This window comes from Poecilia reticulata, chromosome 6, assembly GCF_904066995.2.
Source record: "Poecilia reticulata chromosome 6, P_reticulata-male-v2, whole genome shotgun sequence".
NCBI lineage: Eukaryota > Metazoa > Chordata > Actinopteri > Cyprinodontiformes > Poeciliidae > Poecilia > Poecilia reticulata.
In genome coordinates this window covers 9,849,417-9,865,301 of record NC_088835.1, presented here as the reverse complement: position 1 = coordinate 9,865,301, position 15,885 = coordinate 9,849,417, and the positions used below count along the sequence as shown (strand labels likewise).

At 39.6% G+C, this 15,885-nt stretch overlaps 2 protein-coding genes across 5 annotated transcripts; one reads left to right on the top strand and one right to left on the bottom strand.

Annotated features, from left to right (window-relative positions):
* Positions 1–10: 10 nt before the first annotated feature.
* LOC103478752 (endonuclease domain-containing 1 protein-like) lies at positions 11–4,813 on the top strand. Of its 2 annotated transcripts, none has more exons than XM_081607855.1 (4): positions 11–664; positions 744–2,684; positions 4,190–4,360; positions 4,437–4,813. In XM_081607855.1, the coding sequence occupies exons 1-2, from the start codon at positions 371–373 to the stop codon at positions 1,341–1,343; spliced, it is 894 nt and encodes a 297-aa protein (XP_081463981.1). In that variant the 5' UTR covers positions 11–370; the 3' UTR covers positions 1,344–2,684; positions 4,190–4,360; positions 4,437–4,813. The 2 variants fall into 2 exon arrangements, with proteins under 2 accessions (XP_081463981.1, XP_081463980.1); XM_081607854.1 differs by having other exon boundaries at positions 4,434–4,813.
* Positions 4,814–5,465: 652 nt separating this feature from the next.
* pus7 (pseudouridine synthase 7) lies at positions 5,466–14,571 on the bottom strand. 3 transcript variants are annotated; one of them, XM_008432765.3, is made up of 18 exons: positions 14,435–14,571; positions 14,160–14,262; positions 13,228–13,542; positions 13,048–13,132; positions 12,409–12,525; positions 12,157–12,301; positions 10,967–10,984; positions 10,545–10,656; positions 10,382–10,459; positions 10,068–10,196; positions 9,074–9,199; positions 8,921–8,982; positions 8,327–8,487; positions 8,039–8,165; positions 7,792–7,893; positions 7,457–7,586; positions 7,226–7,317; positions 5,466–5,879 (listed from the first exon to the last, which is right to left on the bottom strand). In XM_008432765.3, the coding sequence occupies exons 3-18, from the start codon at positions 13,530–13,532 to the stop codon at positions 5,743–5,745; spliced, it is 1,926 nt and encodes a 641-aa protein (XP_008430987.1). In that variant the 5' UTR covers positions 13,533–13,542; positions 14,160–14,262; positions 14,435–14,571; the 3' UTR covers positions 5,466–5,742. The 3 variants fall into 3 exon arrangements, with proteins under 3 accessions (XP_008430987.1, XP_008430989.1, XP_008430988.1); XM_008432767.3 differs by lacking the exon at positions 10,967–10,984 and having other exon boundaries at positions 14,435–14,570; XM_008432766.3 differs by lacking the exon at positions 14,160–14,262 and having other exon boundaries at positions 14,435–14,541.
* Positions 14,572–15,885: the final 1,314 nt, after the last annotated feature.

Here is a 15,885-nt window from a genome sequence, read left to right as displayed (position 1 = left end):
AATATGTAGAGACTAAATATGTATAAGAGGATGGATATGTAGTGTAATTATATGTCATATAATCCTAACCAGACATATTAAGATAAACGTATAGGAAGAGTTTTAAACATGTTTCCTCTGGACTGACTATCTACCTCTATTCTTTTAAAAAGTTGCTTTAATGAATACAAAAAAGAAGATGCCTTTTAGACCTAACTGTGCTGTGGAAGTGGCTGTTAAAACAGCGAGAGGGTTTTTGGGTGTGTGCAAAGGAAATAAGATAAGGATTTGCATACCTGAAATGGCATGAGGTATGGAGTAAGCTGAGGAGTGAGAGAGCAACTAAAAGAGATTAAATGCAGTCCGGAGATCATATTCTGTAGGTTTCATCATGTCCGTCTACAGAACCGAAGGGAAACTCTTGTATTTTCTCATCGTTGTAATGGCAGGAGCAGAGGTCCAGGACAACATCTCACCGGAGTGTAAGCAGTTCTTGTACATGGGGACTATACCACGAGGGCTTGAGGAGCAACCTTTGAAAAAGATTTGCCAGTACTATGCAGGCAAGCCGCGGTTCTTCACCCTCTATGACTCCTTCAGCCACATCCCCGTTTACTCTGCGTACACGTTCAAGCGCTCGGACGGTTCCAAAAAGGTTGATGTACCCTGGATGTATGAGCCACAGGTAAGAATGGTTGTTGACCAAAGATGAATTCGAATTAAATTGTTTTGTTTTGTTACTCTGACACTGTTTGTCCTCACAGCTTTCTTTGGTGTCTGGATCCAGAGAGATGGAGCCGTTCCCTTCTGCAAATATTCACAAGAGCTTTGAGGATTCCCAGGCTGTGCTCGACGACTACTCCGACACTGTGATCTTCGAACGAGGCCAGCTGAATCCAGACGAGCATCAGGCCGACCCAGAGGATAAAGCGGCCACCTACACTCTGACCAACGTGGTTCCCAGGGTCCGAGAGTTCAACATCGGTCCTTGGAAAATGCATGAACACACCATGCGCAAGAGGCTGAACAACTACTGCCGTGGAACTGCCTATGTGGTCACAGGGATCACCACCTCAGGCCACACCATTCGCCGCCATAACATTAACCGCCTGGGCATTCCTACCTACCTCTGGTCGGCCTACTGCTGCGCTGAGTTTGATCACAACGCTCCCTACTCGGAGCGCTCAAAGTTTCCTGCGTTTGCTGCTTATGGGCTCAATGACAGGGAAAACAACAAGGTTCAAGAGATGACGGTTCAACAGCTGGAGGACTTCCTGAAGAGGGTAACATATGTCAGTGGCTCCTTCCAGATCTTCTATGACAACTGTGTGCCTCCTAATACTGCTAGTGGCCTATTGGCCTAAGAAAGGGAAAGTAGATGAATTCTTAGTTTAACTATGCAATGTAGACAGTTTTAATTCCTCTCTGTTAGCTCCTTGACTTTCAAATGTTTCTGTAGTAGCTTCTTATTTCACTGAATACTCAGCAATCTCAGCCACAGCAAGTATCACCCAGCTCAATATATTTTAGCTCTGTTTCTTTTGCGAAGCATTACCAGGCTTTGGTTTATACACAAATGCCCATAAATTCACAAATTAATTGGTTGTACCCTCTACTCACATTATCCGTTTTATGGCATCTGGCCGTAACTGGAATGATACCAGCCTGTGAAGGCGTTTTGTCCAGTCAAAACAGATTAGACCAATGTTTTACATTTTCTATACCTGGCAGAGAAGCTAAGTCACATAAAGATGTTTCACTTGGCCAAGTCAAGAATTTTGCTTGGGTTTTGAAAGGGATTGTTTGGAGTTTGAGGGAGTCGGCAAGTTTTATTTACATTCAGATTCTGACTCCTGATGTTACGCGGTGATTTAAATAAATGTTAATCTGAAATTAAATGTCCATATTTTGTCTTCATTTTCATCTTCATCTCATTATTATGTTTTTGAAAATCTAATTAGTGTATAAAACACTAAATAAGAACAACGACCCAAATTTAGAAAAACAATTATTTGATGTAAATAGTGGCCATATCTAGAGTGCAAGAATAGTTTTCTCTCCACTGTTTGCGTAAACGATGTAGATTTTATTTTGAAAAGCGGCTCGTGGTGTAGAATACCATAATGCCGCGAGGTCTTGCGCACAACAGAACGGTATGCAGCCTGATTTCAATATCCACTATACACGAGACCTTTCCCTGTTGAATGTGAACTCAGACTCATAAAGCACGGCTGTAGCGTTTGACTCAAGAAACTGGAGCAGGTTTTGGCCCCTCCATCTGTTTTCTTGACCATCACTCCACGCTGAGCGCGCTCCATAAGGTGATGCGACGCTCATGGCGGGGTCCCTGCTACGCTCTCCCTACAACCAATGAGACCGCCCCACGCTCCAGTCACGTGATAGAAAGAAGCGGTGGCTTCTTGACACCGTAAGCCAAGAAAGAGTGGAAATGTGTGGTCGTGGTTCAGCACAAAAAAAAAGCCCAACATCTGATTCTGGACCTATCATGCTGCTGATAAAACTAGAAGATGCCCCTGCCGAGGGATGCCAGGAGCAGTGAGATTCTGACACTGGGAGCAGCTTACTGGTGCAAACCTGACACCAGCAGGTGCCAGTCAGTCATCATGGTGGATCTGAAATTTGGTTTGATGACGTCAATATGAGAAACTACAGACTGATAGGAGGAACCAAAGAGCCCAATAAAGGTAAAGGCAAATCTTCTGAAGTCGGGATATAATTGATTTAATTTCACATAATTATCGCGGTAGAATTTGTTAAAACTTAATGAAATATATTTGTCCTATTTGATGTTTGTTGTGACGTATGCTCACAAACGAACGAGGTAATTAGTCCAATTTTGTCGTTTATTGAATGTTCAGAAACTACAGCGGGTGTAATGAGCCACAGCAAAGGTAAAAAAAAGGTAAAACAACCCGAATAGACTATCAACTGGAAACATCTCCTACCTTTTTACTCTCGGTCTCTTTGTCGTTTAAGCACACCCGTTGCCGTGGCAACCGCATGCGCCCCGCAAGCCGAGCAAAGATTACATTAAAAACATTCAGTCCGTTACGATATCAGGTTTCCAGGCTTGATATTTATTTCTCGATTATTAATAAGCCTCTCATGAACACAGTGGTGGTTGAGTAGCTAATTTAAACTCCTGCTCTGCTCGTCAGTCGGTCTTTTAGTCGCTTTTTTGTTTTGTTTTTTGTTAATGGAACCGAAAGGCACAGAATTGCGCAACACCTTGTTGAAACAATAATTACTGAGATTATTAATTTTAACATGTTTCGTTGACTTTTTATAATTATTCTTTTTTTAATGAAGCTACAAACGTTTAGGATCTTAGTGAATATTTTTGATAAGCCTGTCAGAAGAGGAAGTGCTGGTCTCAGCGTCCTGGCGGCGTTCAGTTTGTCACCTGCCGAGATCGACTCAAAACCTTTCCGCGATCGACGTATTGAGCACCCCTGCGTTAATGTTTCCACATTTTGTTACAGCCAGGTGTTTTCTAAAATGAATCAGCTTGATCCCCCACCACCATCAACACACAACTCCATAATGAAAAGACAAAGAACATTTTAGAAAATTCCAGTTTTCTTTTTAACATTAGAAACTGTTTATAGATCGTCAGTTCCATTGCTTAGCATTAACCACTTTTGGCAGGAATCACACTTTGAAGCCCATACAAGCTAGCTCCGCAAATCTGTTTTTTGTCATTTTCTTTCATTCATACGTGCTTAGGTTTTAATATATTATCATTTTCCTTTATGAATAGCCTTTAAGATTGTTAATTTATGCTACCCAACATTCTAGGCTAAGCCAACATGAAATTTATAGCATTTAAGCTAACATTAGTTTTTAGTTCATTTTGATGTAAGAACTAAGATTAGCTTACTGAGTATCTTACGTTAAGGCTATTCAGCGTGTTGGCATACGTCATCATGAAATTAGCATTTAAGCTAACATTAGTTTTTAGCAAATTTTGATGTAAGAACTGAAATCAGCTTACTGAATGGGTTAAGTTAATGTTATTCAGCGTGTTAATGAGTCTCCATGACATTACCATTTAAGCTAATATTAGCTCTTAAGCTAATATTGACCTAAAAACTAAATTATTAATATTCCCCAACCTTCTCTAGTGCAACCCAACATGATAAAATTACTTTATGTTGTTCTAACGTGCAGTTTTCTGCGCTCATTTCAGAAAAAAAGGAAGCTGGGTGTAAATGTCACTCCCACGACTCAGACTGCCTCTCCTTGTAATGCCAGTCCGTCTTCTTCCTGTGCCGGTTCAGTTAAGCCCCATCCCATGATCCCCCTGACGAGCAACTCCACCAACCAGCCAGCTTCTGTGTGTCCAAGTCTAGCAGTGGATGTAGGTAACAGTCAGCTTAATGAACGCTCCTTGGTCCTACAGCAGCACCAACTTCTCAATCTGCTCCGACCAGAAGGTGACAGCAAGGAACGAGACGCGTTTGCAGAGTGGCTCCGGTCAGCCATTCACAACTTTGATGCACTCTATCTGGAGGAGGTGCCAGCGGGAGCTGAGTGATGTAATGTACAGGTTTATCGGAGAGAATGATGCTGTGAGGGCCGGTGGCCAGGCTACTGGTCAGTTTTCTGACCCAACTGCGCAAAATGACCTGGAAGAACACAAATGGAGGCCAAAATAATTGCTAAAGCTTTCTAGGATAGAAACTGTGTTTGTACTTCTTTTATCATCTCCTTCAAGTCTGAGTAAGTCTGGAAAGATGAAAATTGAAGCACAGACTTTTCCTTATTCTGCAATCTAGAAGAAAAAAATAAATAAAAACATGAGAGGTCCTTATATCGATATTTTTTAAATGCTGCTTTACAAAATAACTTGAATTTTGATCCAAGATAAAGGTGTCAAAGGTTACAATGATGTGTAACAGACATTGATTAGTTCTACTCAGATTTTTTGTTTTGAATTTTTTTTGATCAAGCCCGACTCTAGCCCAGCTGTCTGGCCATACAGCCAAAGAGGAATGAAGAGAGACAGCAACAGCAACTGGAGTGGATTAGCTGGGCTTGCCAACAATAGTCTTCAGAGTGTTGCTTATTTAATTTCAACACCATTCAGAGATATTTTAAAGTAGCTTAATTTGTTGCATCTGTTAGCATGGGAGGTGTGATGGCTCACAGTCAACTGCCTGGCAACTGGTGGGGGAGGGGCAGCACTGAGTTAGACACCATTTGATTTTACCAATGAATATAAACCAGCCTCAGTAAAACATTGTGATGAAATGATACTTTTTAAATATCCAAACAATTGAAATATTTCTATAACTTAACTGTGTCATTTTCTAAACAGGAAATGTTGGAAAAAAAAACGTTTGACTATTATGGTGGATTTTACTGCATTACTGTAATAATTATAAACTTTAGTTTTATATTTACCGGATATGCTTTAAACCACAGTAATAAATGTTTTTAATAAATGGAATCAGACTCAGATGTTAGTCACTTTAAGTTTACTCCTATTTACAGCCAGAAGTAAAAAAAAACAAAAAAACTTTTCTATACAAACCAGCATCAGAGTGATAAGCACCCAGAATGAAAAGCTCTTACTTATATTATCACTGAAAATATACAGTAAAATCATAAAATTGAATATTGTTGTTTAGCTCTTCATCCTTGCACACACCACAGACAACAAACATGTTCGTAGAGAACAGAGTTGTTGTAGATTTGTGCCTGCAGCAGTCCAGTTCGAGGCCAACGAGTCGTCTGATCTCAGTTAAACCAAACTGTGTTGAGCTGCGTCTGTTTCTTGATGCTGGTGTCCAACTTGAGGACCTCCCTGATCGCCATGGTAGCATAAGTCGAGGGAGGCAGGGAGAACTCCATCCGCAGAGACCGGTACTTCCCGTCTGAGGGGAGGAATCAAACACACAGCACAGGTCATCTCTCGTGTCAGATGGTTTTAGAAACGGCTGACTATCTGACCCGCTAACAACGTTCAGGATCAGTCGGTCGGTCCATCACTTTTTCACAACAGATTTAGACCCAACTGGCGTTTCTTCACATCGACCTTAATATTCTGCTTAAACACGGTTCCGCTGGCTTAAGGAAGCTACTATACACTGTTCTAATAGTCCTGAGACATGCAGCTATGCTAATGCTAGCATGTTTATTCAGTTGTTGATCAATTTTATTCTAGCCAAACTCTTCACTGCAGTTCCAGGTAGTTATGAGTGGAGGTAAAGTATTGAAAAGGTTGCTTCTCCTGCTGAATAGTAGGGCTGTAGTGATACAATAATCATGATACGATACACGATATTCTGCTCACAATACGATATATATTGCGATATTCCGCAAATGATACAATTCATTACACTTTTGCGATTTTCTGAAAGATTTTAGAGGGACAGAGTGATTTTGGTGACATTTTGTGACTTATAGCGTTGGATTGAATTAATTTAACTGAAAACTGATAAAAAGCACCATTGTGTCCATGTCCACCATGGTTGGACATGGACAAAGACTACTTAAAGTCGACAGCTGGACAAAATGAATCAAAGAAGTGGTGAGAAAACATGTTTCTTTTAATTGAAACAGTACAAACTGTAGCTTACATGCATTTGTAAATTAAATAAGTCCACCAAGTATCCTGCTCTGAATAGTTTGATACCTTTTTAACCTTGACACTTAACATCTGAAGGAATCACTCTAAGCCTGATGACCTAATCACTCTCCCGACAAAGCAAGCAGTGAGTGAGCAAGGTGACAGTTGAATGTTACTATACTTGCGGATGAATATCGATTTTTTTTTTTTCTAGGAAAGAAAATATCGATATACATCACAAAATCAATATTATTACACAGCCCTACTGAATAGATGTAGTGCTTTGCTTTGTTCAGCTTAAAATTTAATGAGTATGGTTTTAGCAGCGCTCTATGAACTTGACAGGAAACATGGATATGATGAAGAGAAGCTACATTTTTACATGTAAACAGGACATGATTATAAAAAAGCAGCTTGGTGATGCTCTTGACAGGCAATCGCCACAGGTATTTCAGAGTAACTCCCAATCAGAGTAACGTTTGATTGTGAGATCATAGGTTTTTGGTTGAAATCATCTTATTTTTTATACTTTAATCACCTTTGGTTACTTTTGACAAAAAACAGGTTGCATCTTTAAAGCATACAAGAAATATATATATAAAAAAGTTTTTCATATGGCTTCCGTTCAAAGGAAATCTGAAATGAGCAGACCTTTGTTGAAGACAGGAGCAGGTTTATTCTCCAGTTTCTCAAAATCGCTGTGCACCAGAGAGATCCGCGGGTCGTCATAGTGAATCACCTCCCTGCGACAAGAGAACGAAGTGTCAGCGTCTCTTATTAAAGCAGATAAAATCACTGCAGCATTCAAACAAAAGTCTAATTATTTAACCACCAAGAGGGTTGAGGTAGAAAAAAATAGACAAAACATGAAATCCTGCTAACCAGCTGACGTCAGTGGGTCTGATGATGACGCGTCTGTAGGCTCCGGCAAGGGAGTAGTCCTTCACTTTGTGCCTCATGTTGTCCAGGTCCAGGCCGTCAGCAGAGAGCAGCTCCCTGTATCCCTCACCGACTGACAGAAACAAGACGTAATTACATTTTCCAATTAAAAAAAAGAGATTTTTTTTCTTTCTATTTTTTAAATCTATTGTTATATATATAACTGATCACAACGGTTCGTAATTGGGACAACTCAGACGCACAGGGTGTCCCTAATTTTTCCTAATAAATTTATGTTTATAATAAAGAAGAAAGGGAATCACAAAGACATGTCTTACTGTGGTGGGAGGGGTAGATGACGTCATACCCAGGAAGTGGCATCACGATGTCATGGATGGAGTGGCTCTCGGCCTCCTCTGCAGTCAGGACGCGTGCTGTGGCTGTGGGAGCAGACGAGAAGCAAAAAGGCTGACGATTCAACTTTTGACAGCATTTTCCTATATGATAGATCACTTTTAAACCAAACTCTGTTCATTTTAGTTTAGAAATACTTTTCGGAACAAGTTAAAGGAAAACTGAGCTTACTTCCTCTGAGAACCAGATCGCCCTCCACCGCCTTCAGGCCGAAGGTTTCGATCCTGCGACTCACCATGGTGTTCCACACCACGCTCTGGTAGCTGTGAACGTACATCAGCCGGGTGTTCCGGGGGATCTAGAAAAATAAAAATAAAGGCAAAAATAAATCTGTGTGTTTATTGTCTCTGCTGAATTCATATCTATGCAAGTCTTGACAGGGAAGAAAGATAAAACATCTATCACAAAGGATTTTTCTCCCGCTTTAACACGCCCCGGTATTGAAGATATGAAACGAACCAGTCCGAAGGAGGTGACGATGTTTTTCTTGCCGTACATGGACAGGCCTCGGAGCAGCTGTCCCTCCACGCAGCGCTTGTTGGGCAGCTTCTTCAGCGCAGCCTCTGGGTCCTGAGTCTTCGCCCACTCCTCCCTGCAGCGAACCAGATATTCTTTCTCTGCTGTAGAAAGTGATCCAGACAAAGAAGGTGTAAGATACTGTTTACAGCTGTACAGATACAAAATCTGAGTCATCACTGGGGCTTTAGTAAACTGTGTGTAAACTACCGTATAAGTATTTCAGTTGCAAGCATATATGAAGGAAGACTGATTAAAAAACATGAAAAACAAATACAGTCAATGTACTCAAATAAAACTCCATCAGTTGCTTTATGCCTTATGTGATGTCATCAGAGACATTGGAGCTTGTTTTAGGAAGGGAACATTTCATCTTGCATAATTATTTACAACAAAAAAGTAAATTAAAAACAAAACAATGACATGCTTTCATTTCATTTTTCATCTAAACTAAGTACTTAACTAAACTATGCACTTTAAAAATATATATAAATGTCTGGCAAGCAGCTTTAAAAGCAAAAAGAAAAAAAACTCAACCTCCAGGCCGAGGTTTGAGAATCAAATCCACCACTTGGTTCCAGTCGTTTCTCAGGATGGCCCTGAAACAAAGCGAAACCAGACGATCTGAGTTCTCCCTCCGGCGCGTCACAATTCGCCGCATCCTGTTGGGATTTTCTGCAGGCAGATCACCTGCCTACTTGCTGCGTGGGCACGGCGGTGGTGCCGAAGCGCTGCATCCCGTAGTAGTTGATGAAGCCAGTCTGCTTGAGGGACCCCATGGCCTGATGGACCTGCTCGTCCGTTCCTGAGATGTTCCTTGTGAGAAACAACAAAGAGAGATAAAATCAAAAAGTAGCTTTGATATAAAATAGAAAAAGAATAATGAATAAAAAAAATTCTGACAGGGACTTTGTGCCATCACAAAACTAAAAGAAAACATGAATGTATTAAACTCTTGAGGCAAAATTCACTTCTTTTGAACATCAGCTGCTCTTCCCCTCACGAGTCCAGCGTTTGCAACATTTACATAATATAATTTTTCAAAAGAATTCAATAATTCCCTGTGACTTGATCCGAATTCAAGCATGCTTGTCAAACAAGATGGTAGATCTTGACGGGGGACCCCCAGGGAATGCAATGGTGAAAGAAAATTAAAATTTTCCCCAAATGTAATCTTCTAAAACAGAAAATTTGCAATGAAAATGCCCAGAGCCTATTTATTACCCCCCCCTCCCCTCAAAAATAATCAAGCTTTACAAAAGGCATCACCTCAGGAATGCCTTTTTTTGGACACAAACAACAAAGAAAAAAAATTATTACATTTTTTATAGCAGGGCTGGTTAAAAAAACAAAAAAAAGCATAACATCCTGTTTAAAAAGTCGTTGAAACCTAAATTTTGAGTTTCATTCAATATTTTTGTTGGAGGATTAAATCCAAAACAAAGGGATGCGCGATGTTATCGGCAATAAAATCAGTATTGGCTGATGGTTTGTAACGTATCGGTCTCAGTCATGATGCCATTTTAGCTTGCAAAAGAAAGGTGAGGCTGCAAACAACAAAAAGTACAAAACCCCTAAACATTGGATCTAAATACAGGTTCATTGTTGTCAGGTGTATTTCACCAACATTTGCTCATTTGTGAATTTTGTGCAACACACTTGTACTGTTCCTGTGTCTGCTGACCTGATGACCACAGTGAAGTGGTTTCCCTGCAGCTCCCCGAGCTTCAGAGGATGGTTTTTGTAGCAGAAGTTGCCGAGCTTCAGGTTCATGAGGCACTTGTTAAGGTGAGCCAGCCTCTCTGCAGTGATCCTACGTAAGCGGACAGGAAAACAACAAGTCGGATCCACAAATCGGAAAATCTGTGGTTGATTTCCCAGCAACCGCACACATATTTAACAAATCCAACACCAAATAGTTGAGGTATATCAGACTGGCAACCGTTGTAGCAACAATTTAGCCAAAAAACAAACAAAAGAAATGTGTCTACCACTCACTTGAGAACTGCAATTTCCTGAACTGTGATGGCCCTCTTGTCCTTGGTGCCCATGTAGGAGAACATGTTGGGTCTAAGCCTGGAAAAACCCATGGATCGTTGCATACACCTTTACATCACCTTACTTATACATAAAAGAAAAATTATTCTCGTCAAAATCAGACCTGAGGAACTTTGAGAGCACATTGATTGCATCCATGGTGTCTTTGTTCTCCTTGTAAAGAGCAAAGTGGCAATAGCTGCCACGGTTTTTGGGCCAAAAGTGCTTCCTTGGAGCTTTTGTGGAGACAGAAAAAGAAAAGAAAAAAACATGATGAGAAACATTTCAAATAAACTTTTTAGAATACAAAAACTCACTAAAAACACCACGATTCTACCAACAAAGTTGAAGATACAAATGTGTTTAGCAGCGTGAGATAGACGACCCCTTTCAACGCTTTACACGAGACACAATCATAAACTAGTTTAAATCTTTTAATCTTTAAGTAAGTGATCTGGTTATGTAGCATTTCTGATTTTACTCCTTTACACCCAGTAACTCAGCATGAATCTCAACCAGAGCCACTGTTTTTTAGACAGTTCTTACCTGCAGCTGTTTTGACTTCTATCCACAAGAGAAGAGCAAAAGGAGGATAGAATAATGTTACTAAGAAAAGAGGCTCCAACAAACCAAAGGACAGATTGCCATGTCAGGATGTGGGTCAGGGGTGTCCAAACTTTTTGTCACGTGGGCCAAAATCATCTTGTCAAAAGTATTTGCAGACAAAAAATAAAATAAGAAGAAACTAAAATCAAGAAAATATTTTTTTTTCATAGGAAAGTGTTGTTAGGATTCTTGATGGATTTTGCACGTTTGCCGCATTAAAGGAAAATAATTTATTTTTCAAATGCTTTTGGGCTCGATTGAACAGATTTATTCTCAATTATAAGAACAAGATTTGGGTCACTTTGTTTCAAAATGGTTGCTACATTTAGCCAACTGTTATAAATAAAATAAAATAAAAATCTGATTTTAGTGCAGCAAAGTAAAAGTCTCTGGTTCTGTTGACTATAAAAGCTCGGTTATAGAAACATGAATACCTCGTCTTGTACTAAGCATTTTCCACTCTAAGAAAAATTATGTCAGTAATAGTTTTAACCCTGATTAGAATAAAGTCGTCCGCATCAACCACCTGTGCAGGATGGGCCAAAGTTGCATCTTTCCTGAACTGGAGCTGAGAACAAACAAAATTATTCCAGGGGCCACAAATGGCCCCCTGGCCGCACTTTGGACACCCCTGATGTGAGTCATGCAGGAGCCTGGGAGAACTGCTCTCTGTTTAAATGTTTTTACGCAGAAGTAGTTTTTTTTATTATTTCAGAACTGATCCCAAATATTAAAAATAATAATAATAATAATAATAAAGCATCAGTGCGACCTCTGAGCAGAATCATGCAGATGTGTTAATCATGCACATGTGCATGCAACATACAGCGACTTGCAGATGAACTAGTACCCATTTTGTCATGTTACAACCACAAACCTAACCGGCCTGCACCTGCCACACTTTTCAGATTTTCACTGACAAAATGAACCTGTGTATCGTTCTCCTTGCTACTTCACAACTATGCACTATTTTTGTAATTTTACATTAAAGTTTTGGTTGTAATGTGAGAAAATGTGGAGGAAAATAAAGAGGAGGTGAGAACACTATTGGAAGGCTCTGCAGTCTGGATGCAGGTAAAGAGAAACATGCAGTAAACCTTAATAATGGACAAGCTGAGAGTTATTTTTACCTGCTAACGCCTTCTTCCCTGCAGCATGGTAGGCCACTATGAACTTGTGGCCTTCTTTCTCTTCCGTCTTTGTTTCCAGACCAGGAAACTGAGTCTTGATAGCTTTGTGGACGAGCGTTCTTTTCTCCTTCGTATCGTCTTTCACCTACGAAAGTGGGGGGGAAAAAAACACGGTGGAGGAATCTCGTCGGACCGCGGTGCTCGTTTGGGAGTCCTACGCTGAAAAAGGAAGCGGGTCTCCTTCGGGCTCACCTCGATGGAGACGTTTCCTTCTTTATTCTTGAAGAGCTGCAGCTCGCCGAGCTGCTTTTTCTGCTCCTCCGTCAGCACGTCGCAATCACTCGGTTGTTGCTCGGACTGTGCTGCTTCCTAAAAAAAAAGAAAAAAACACAACACGTAACAGAAGAACAACACTTTGGATAAATCGTGATCATGCATAGATTTAAACAAAAATACTTTTTTCTCAACGTTGTCAAGTTTAGCTAGAGGGATTAATATCCCATTTCTGATTGTTTGCAATACCACGTATACAAAAGATATCTTCTAAACTGAAAAGAACGTTTGGAAAGGAGGATTAAAAACCCTAAACTTTGACAGCATGTCTTCACAGACAGCCTCATCTTCATTGAGTTTTTTTGCGAATCACTTATAGGCTGCAAGTAAGTGTCGCTTTGCTGACATTTTTAGCTTTCATCTAACTTCACCCCCACAGCGATTTGGTTGTTTTCCCCCCTTTTGCAAAGATGTTGATGCTAAAAAATAGGCCGAATCTGTTGCTGCAGCCAAGATGCTGGAAGCAAAAACAGCAAATAAAGTTTCTTAAATTACCGCTCTGTTTTCAGGCGGGACGCCCCTACTTAACTCTGGAATGAAAGACGATTGACATCTTACCTCGCTGTCTGCTGGGATGGAGAGATCATCTAAATGCACCATCTTTCCTTGTTTGTTGATTTCATGCACAACAAAATCAGAATACCTGAACACAAGCCACAAGAAAGGATCCATTTATCGAACAGACGTGAAGATGCATTCAAAAACATATTGTCGAGCAAAACCAGAGGAGAACCAAACCTTTCCTTCAGGATTCCAGAGAACCCTTCGTGGTCACTGACGTACTTCAGGATGCCGACGTCCGTCTCAGTCAGGCCGTGCTTCATCATGTCAGCAAAGCTCTCGCCGTCCTCCTCTCCGTCACTCGCCTGTCCTTCCTGCTCCTCCTCCTCACCACAGCCGCCGCCGCCATCTGTGTTGGGAGCGTTCCCGTTTTCACCGTCGACTTTTGGCTTTTTCGCTGGCGTCTCTTCGTCCCCGTCCTGCAGACAGGTTCTCTTCTCTCCAACCGGGGTGGCGTTAGACACAGGCTCTGTCTCAGCCATCAAAGTCGAGCTAAACCAAAATAAAACATTTCTTGTTGATCTAAATGTACCGCACAAAGTTTGTTAAATACAAGAAAATGACTGCAGCCAAAAGTAGTTGGTCGTTTAATTATTATATTTCAAGTGCAATGCGTGTCGATTAATCGTGATGAATCGATTATTGAACTAATCGTCAGCTACTTTACCTATCAATTAATCATTAACTGGACCAACAACAACAAAAAAGAGTAGCATACTCAGAGCAGAAATTAAGCCAAAACGGTACAAAAATTATATACATGTTCTATTTAAAAATATATAAACTGTCGGTAAATATGATTTTCATGTGCCACCCATGCAAACGCATTCTTTGCGACAAATGACCAGGCATACGCTAAAAGAATGCTATGTTATTGCATTCAAATGTTAAATGTTTATGTTCTTATTTAACAGATGATTCGAATTGTACACACTTTTTGCATTTTTAATGTATTTCTAATATTGTTTTAAAAATGTTTAAATTAAAAATCTGCAGAAAGTTATTTTTTATATAGGCCTCAAAATAGGCGATAACTAAAATAAATGTGACCTGAAGTTCCCAGGATGTATAGAGGATGACAAGGTAAACAGAGAGAAGTTAAAACATACTGTTTACAAAGCTGGAGCAGAGAATGTTTGTGAATCTGGAAAACTCTTCTTATCTTCCACCGAACAGTCAGTCGCAGATACGTCTTAGGAGCACAGCTTGACGCTGACAACGAAAAGAAACCCCACCATCACAATCATTTTAAAACTAAGCAGCTGAAGCCAAATGGTGCTAATGCTGAGGAAGCTATGTCATCATTTGGAGAGCCGAACGTAAAATGGAGCAACGAGTAAATAAAAGCGAGCAACGCTGGGATTACTGACATACACCTGTTTACCTGTTTGTGTTGATGTTCAACAGAGGATGGAAAGCGGTAAGGAAAAACAGCGTCTATCACACGTGTATGTGTGAAAGACCCCGGAAACACATCTAAGCCCAAAGCCCGCCCACGTCCGTGATTGGCTGGAGGAGCTAACAATGAGGAAGTGACGCATTTAATGTCTTCAAAATGCAGCTTTATTAACTTTAAACAAAAATGACAATACAATAGAAACAGTTGGGAAAAAACTCATTAGAATATAATTGAACATTTATTTATTTTACCAATTTGATCAAGAAAAAAACTCATAATAAATACATTCATCACACAAAAAGTGATATATTTCAGGCTTTTATTTTTGCTAGTTACAGTGAAATTAATGTTTTAATTAATGTTACACAAATGTGTTATGACCGAGACAGTTAGGGGCAAGACTGCTGTGTGAAAATTCTTCAGCATGCTGTCATTTACACCCTCAACCACGCCACGAGACATTAGAAAAAATATCTAATATCGCAAGAAAAAAACATTCAATACAAGCCCGACAACCTATTGAAAAATATGTTTTGTACAGTGCATACATTCAATATTTAGTTGAGACTCTTATACAAATGGCTGCATCTATGTGGTGTATTTATTTTAAAAGTGGCTCGTTTTTTCTTTTGTTACTTAATGAAGTTTTCCACGTTTCCTGAATTTGGCCTCTAGAGGGAGCCATACCAAAGTAGCTGCACAGAAGTCCCCGCCCATTTGGTTTCATACAGATTGGTAGGAAAGCAGCCATTGCTGCAAAAACCTAGCCGAATGTTTCAAAACAATAACCAATAAGTGAGTACGTTATTTTTGGTATGTTTTATATTTAAGGCCAACACTTAATAAAAAAATAAAATAAAAAAAACAATAAAAAATAACATAACGTAAATTGGTTGACTACAGATGACATTTCACATTTTGCATTTACACGGTTTGACCTCGTCTTATTAAAAATAAAATTACAAAATTGGACATGTTATTATTCTTCCCATAAAGAATGTGGTATCTTTAGAAGCTTATAATCATTTGTGAATGAAAAAACAAATAAGTAACTAAAATTAATTAAAACCGCCAACATTCCAATTTTTAAAAATTGAGAACCTCAGAAAACACTTTTTACGATGGTTTTATATGTATAAGCAATTATTTGAGCGCTTTGTGTTGTATCACATTCCACAACATTTTTTCCATGAGCGGAAAATACAACACGGGAAGGCAATCAGAAATCTCTTCCAAAAGAATTTTATAACAAACACACTTTATCAGACTGCATTAGTGTCTTGATACATTTAATATCTATAATCTAAAAAAGCCTTCCACATAAAAGAAAATAATAATTATGATACTTTTGTTAGTTGTTTACCATTACTTCATCATTAAAATTAATAGCCATGCATCACTCAGTATTAAAAAGTAGATATTGTGACTCTGAATTA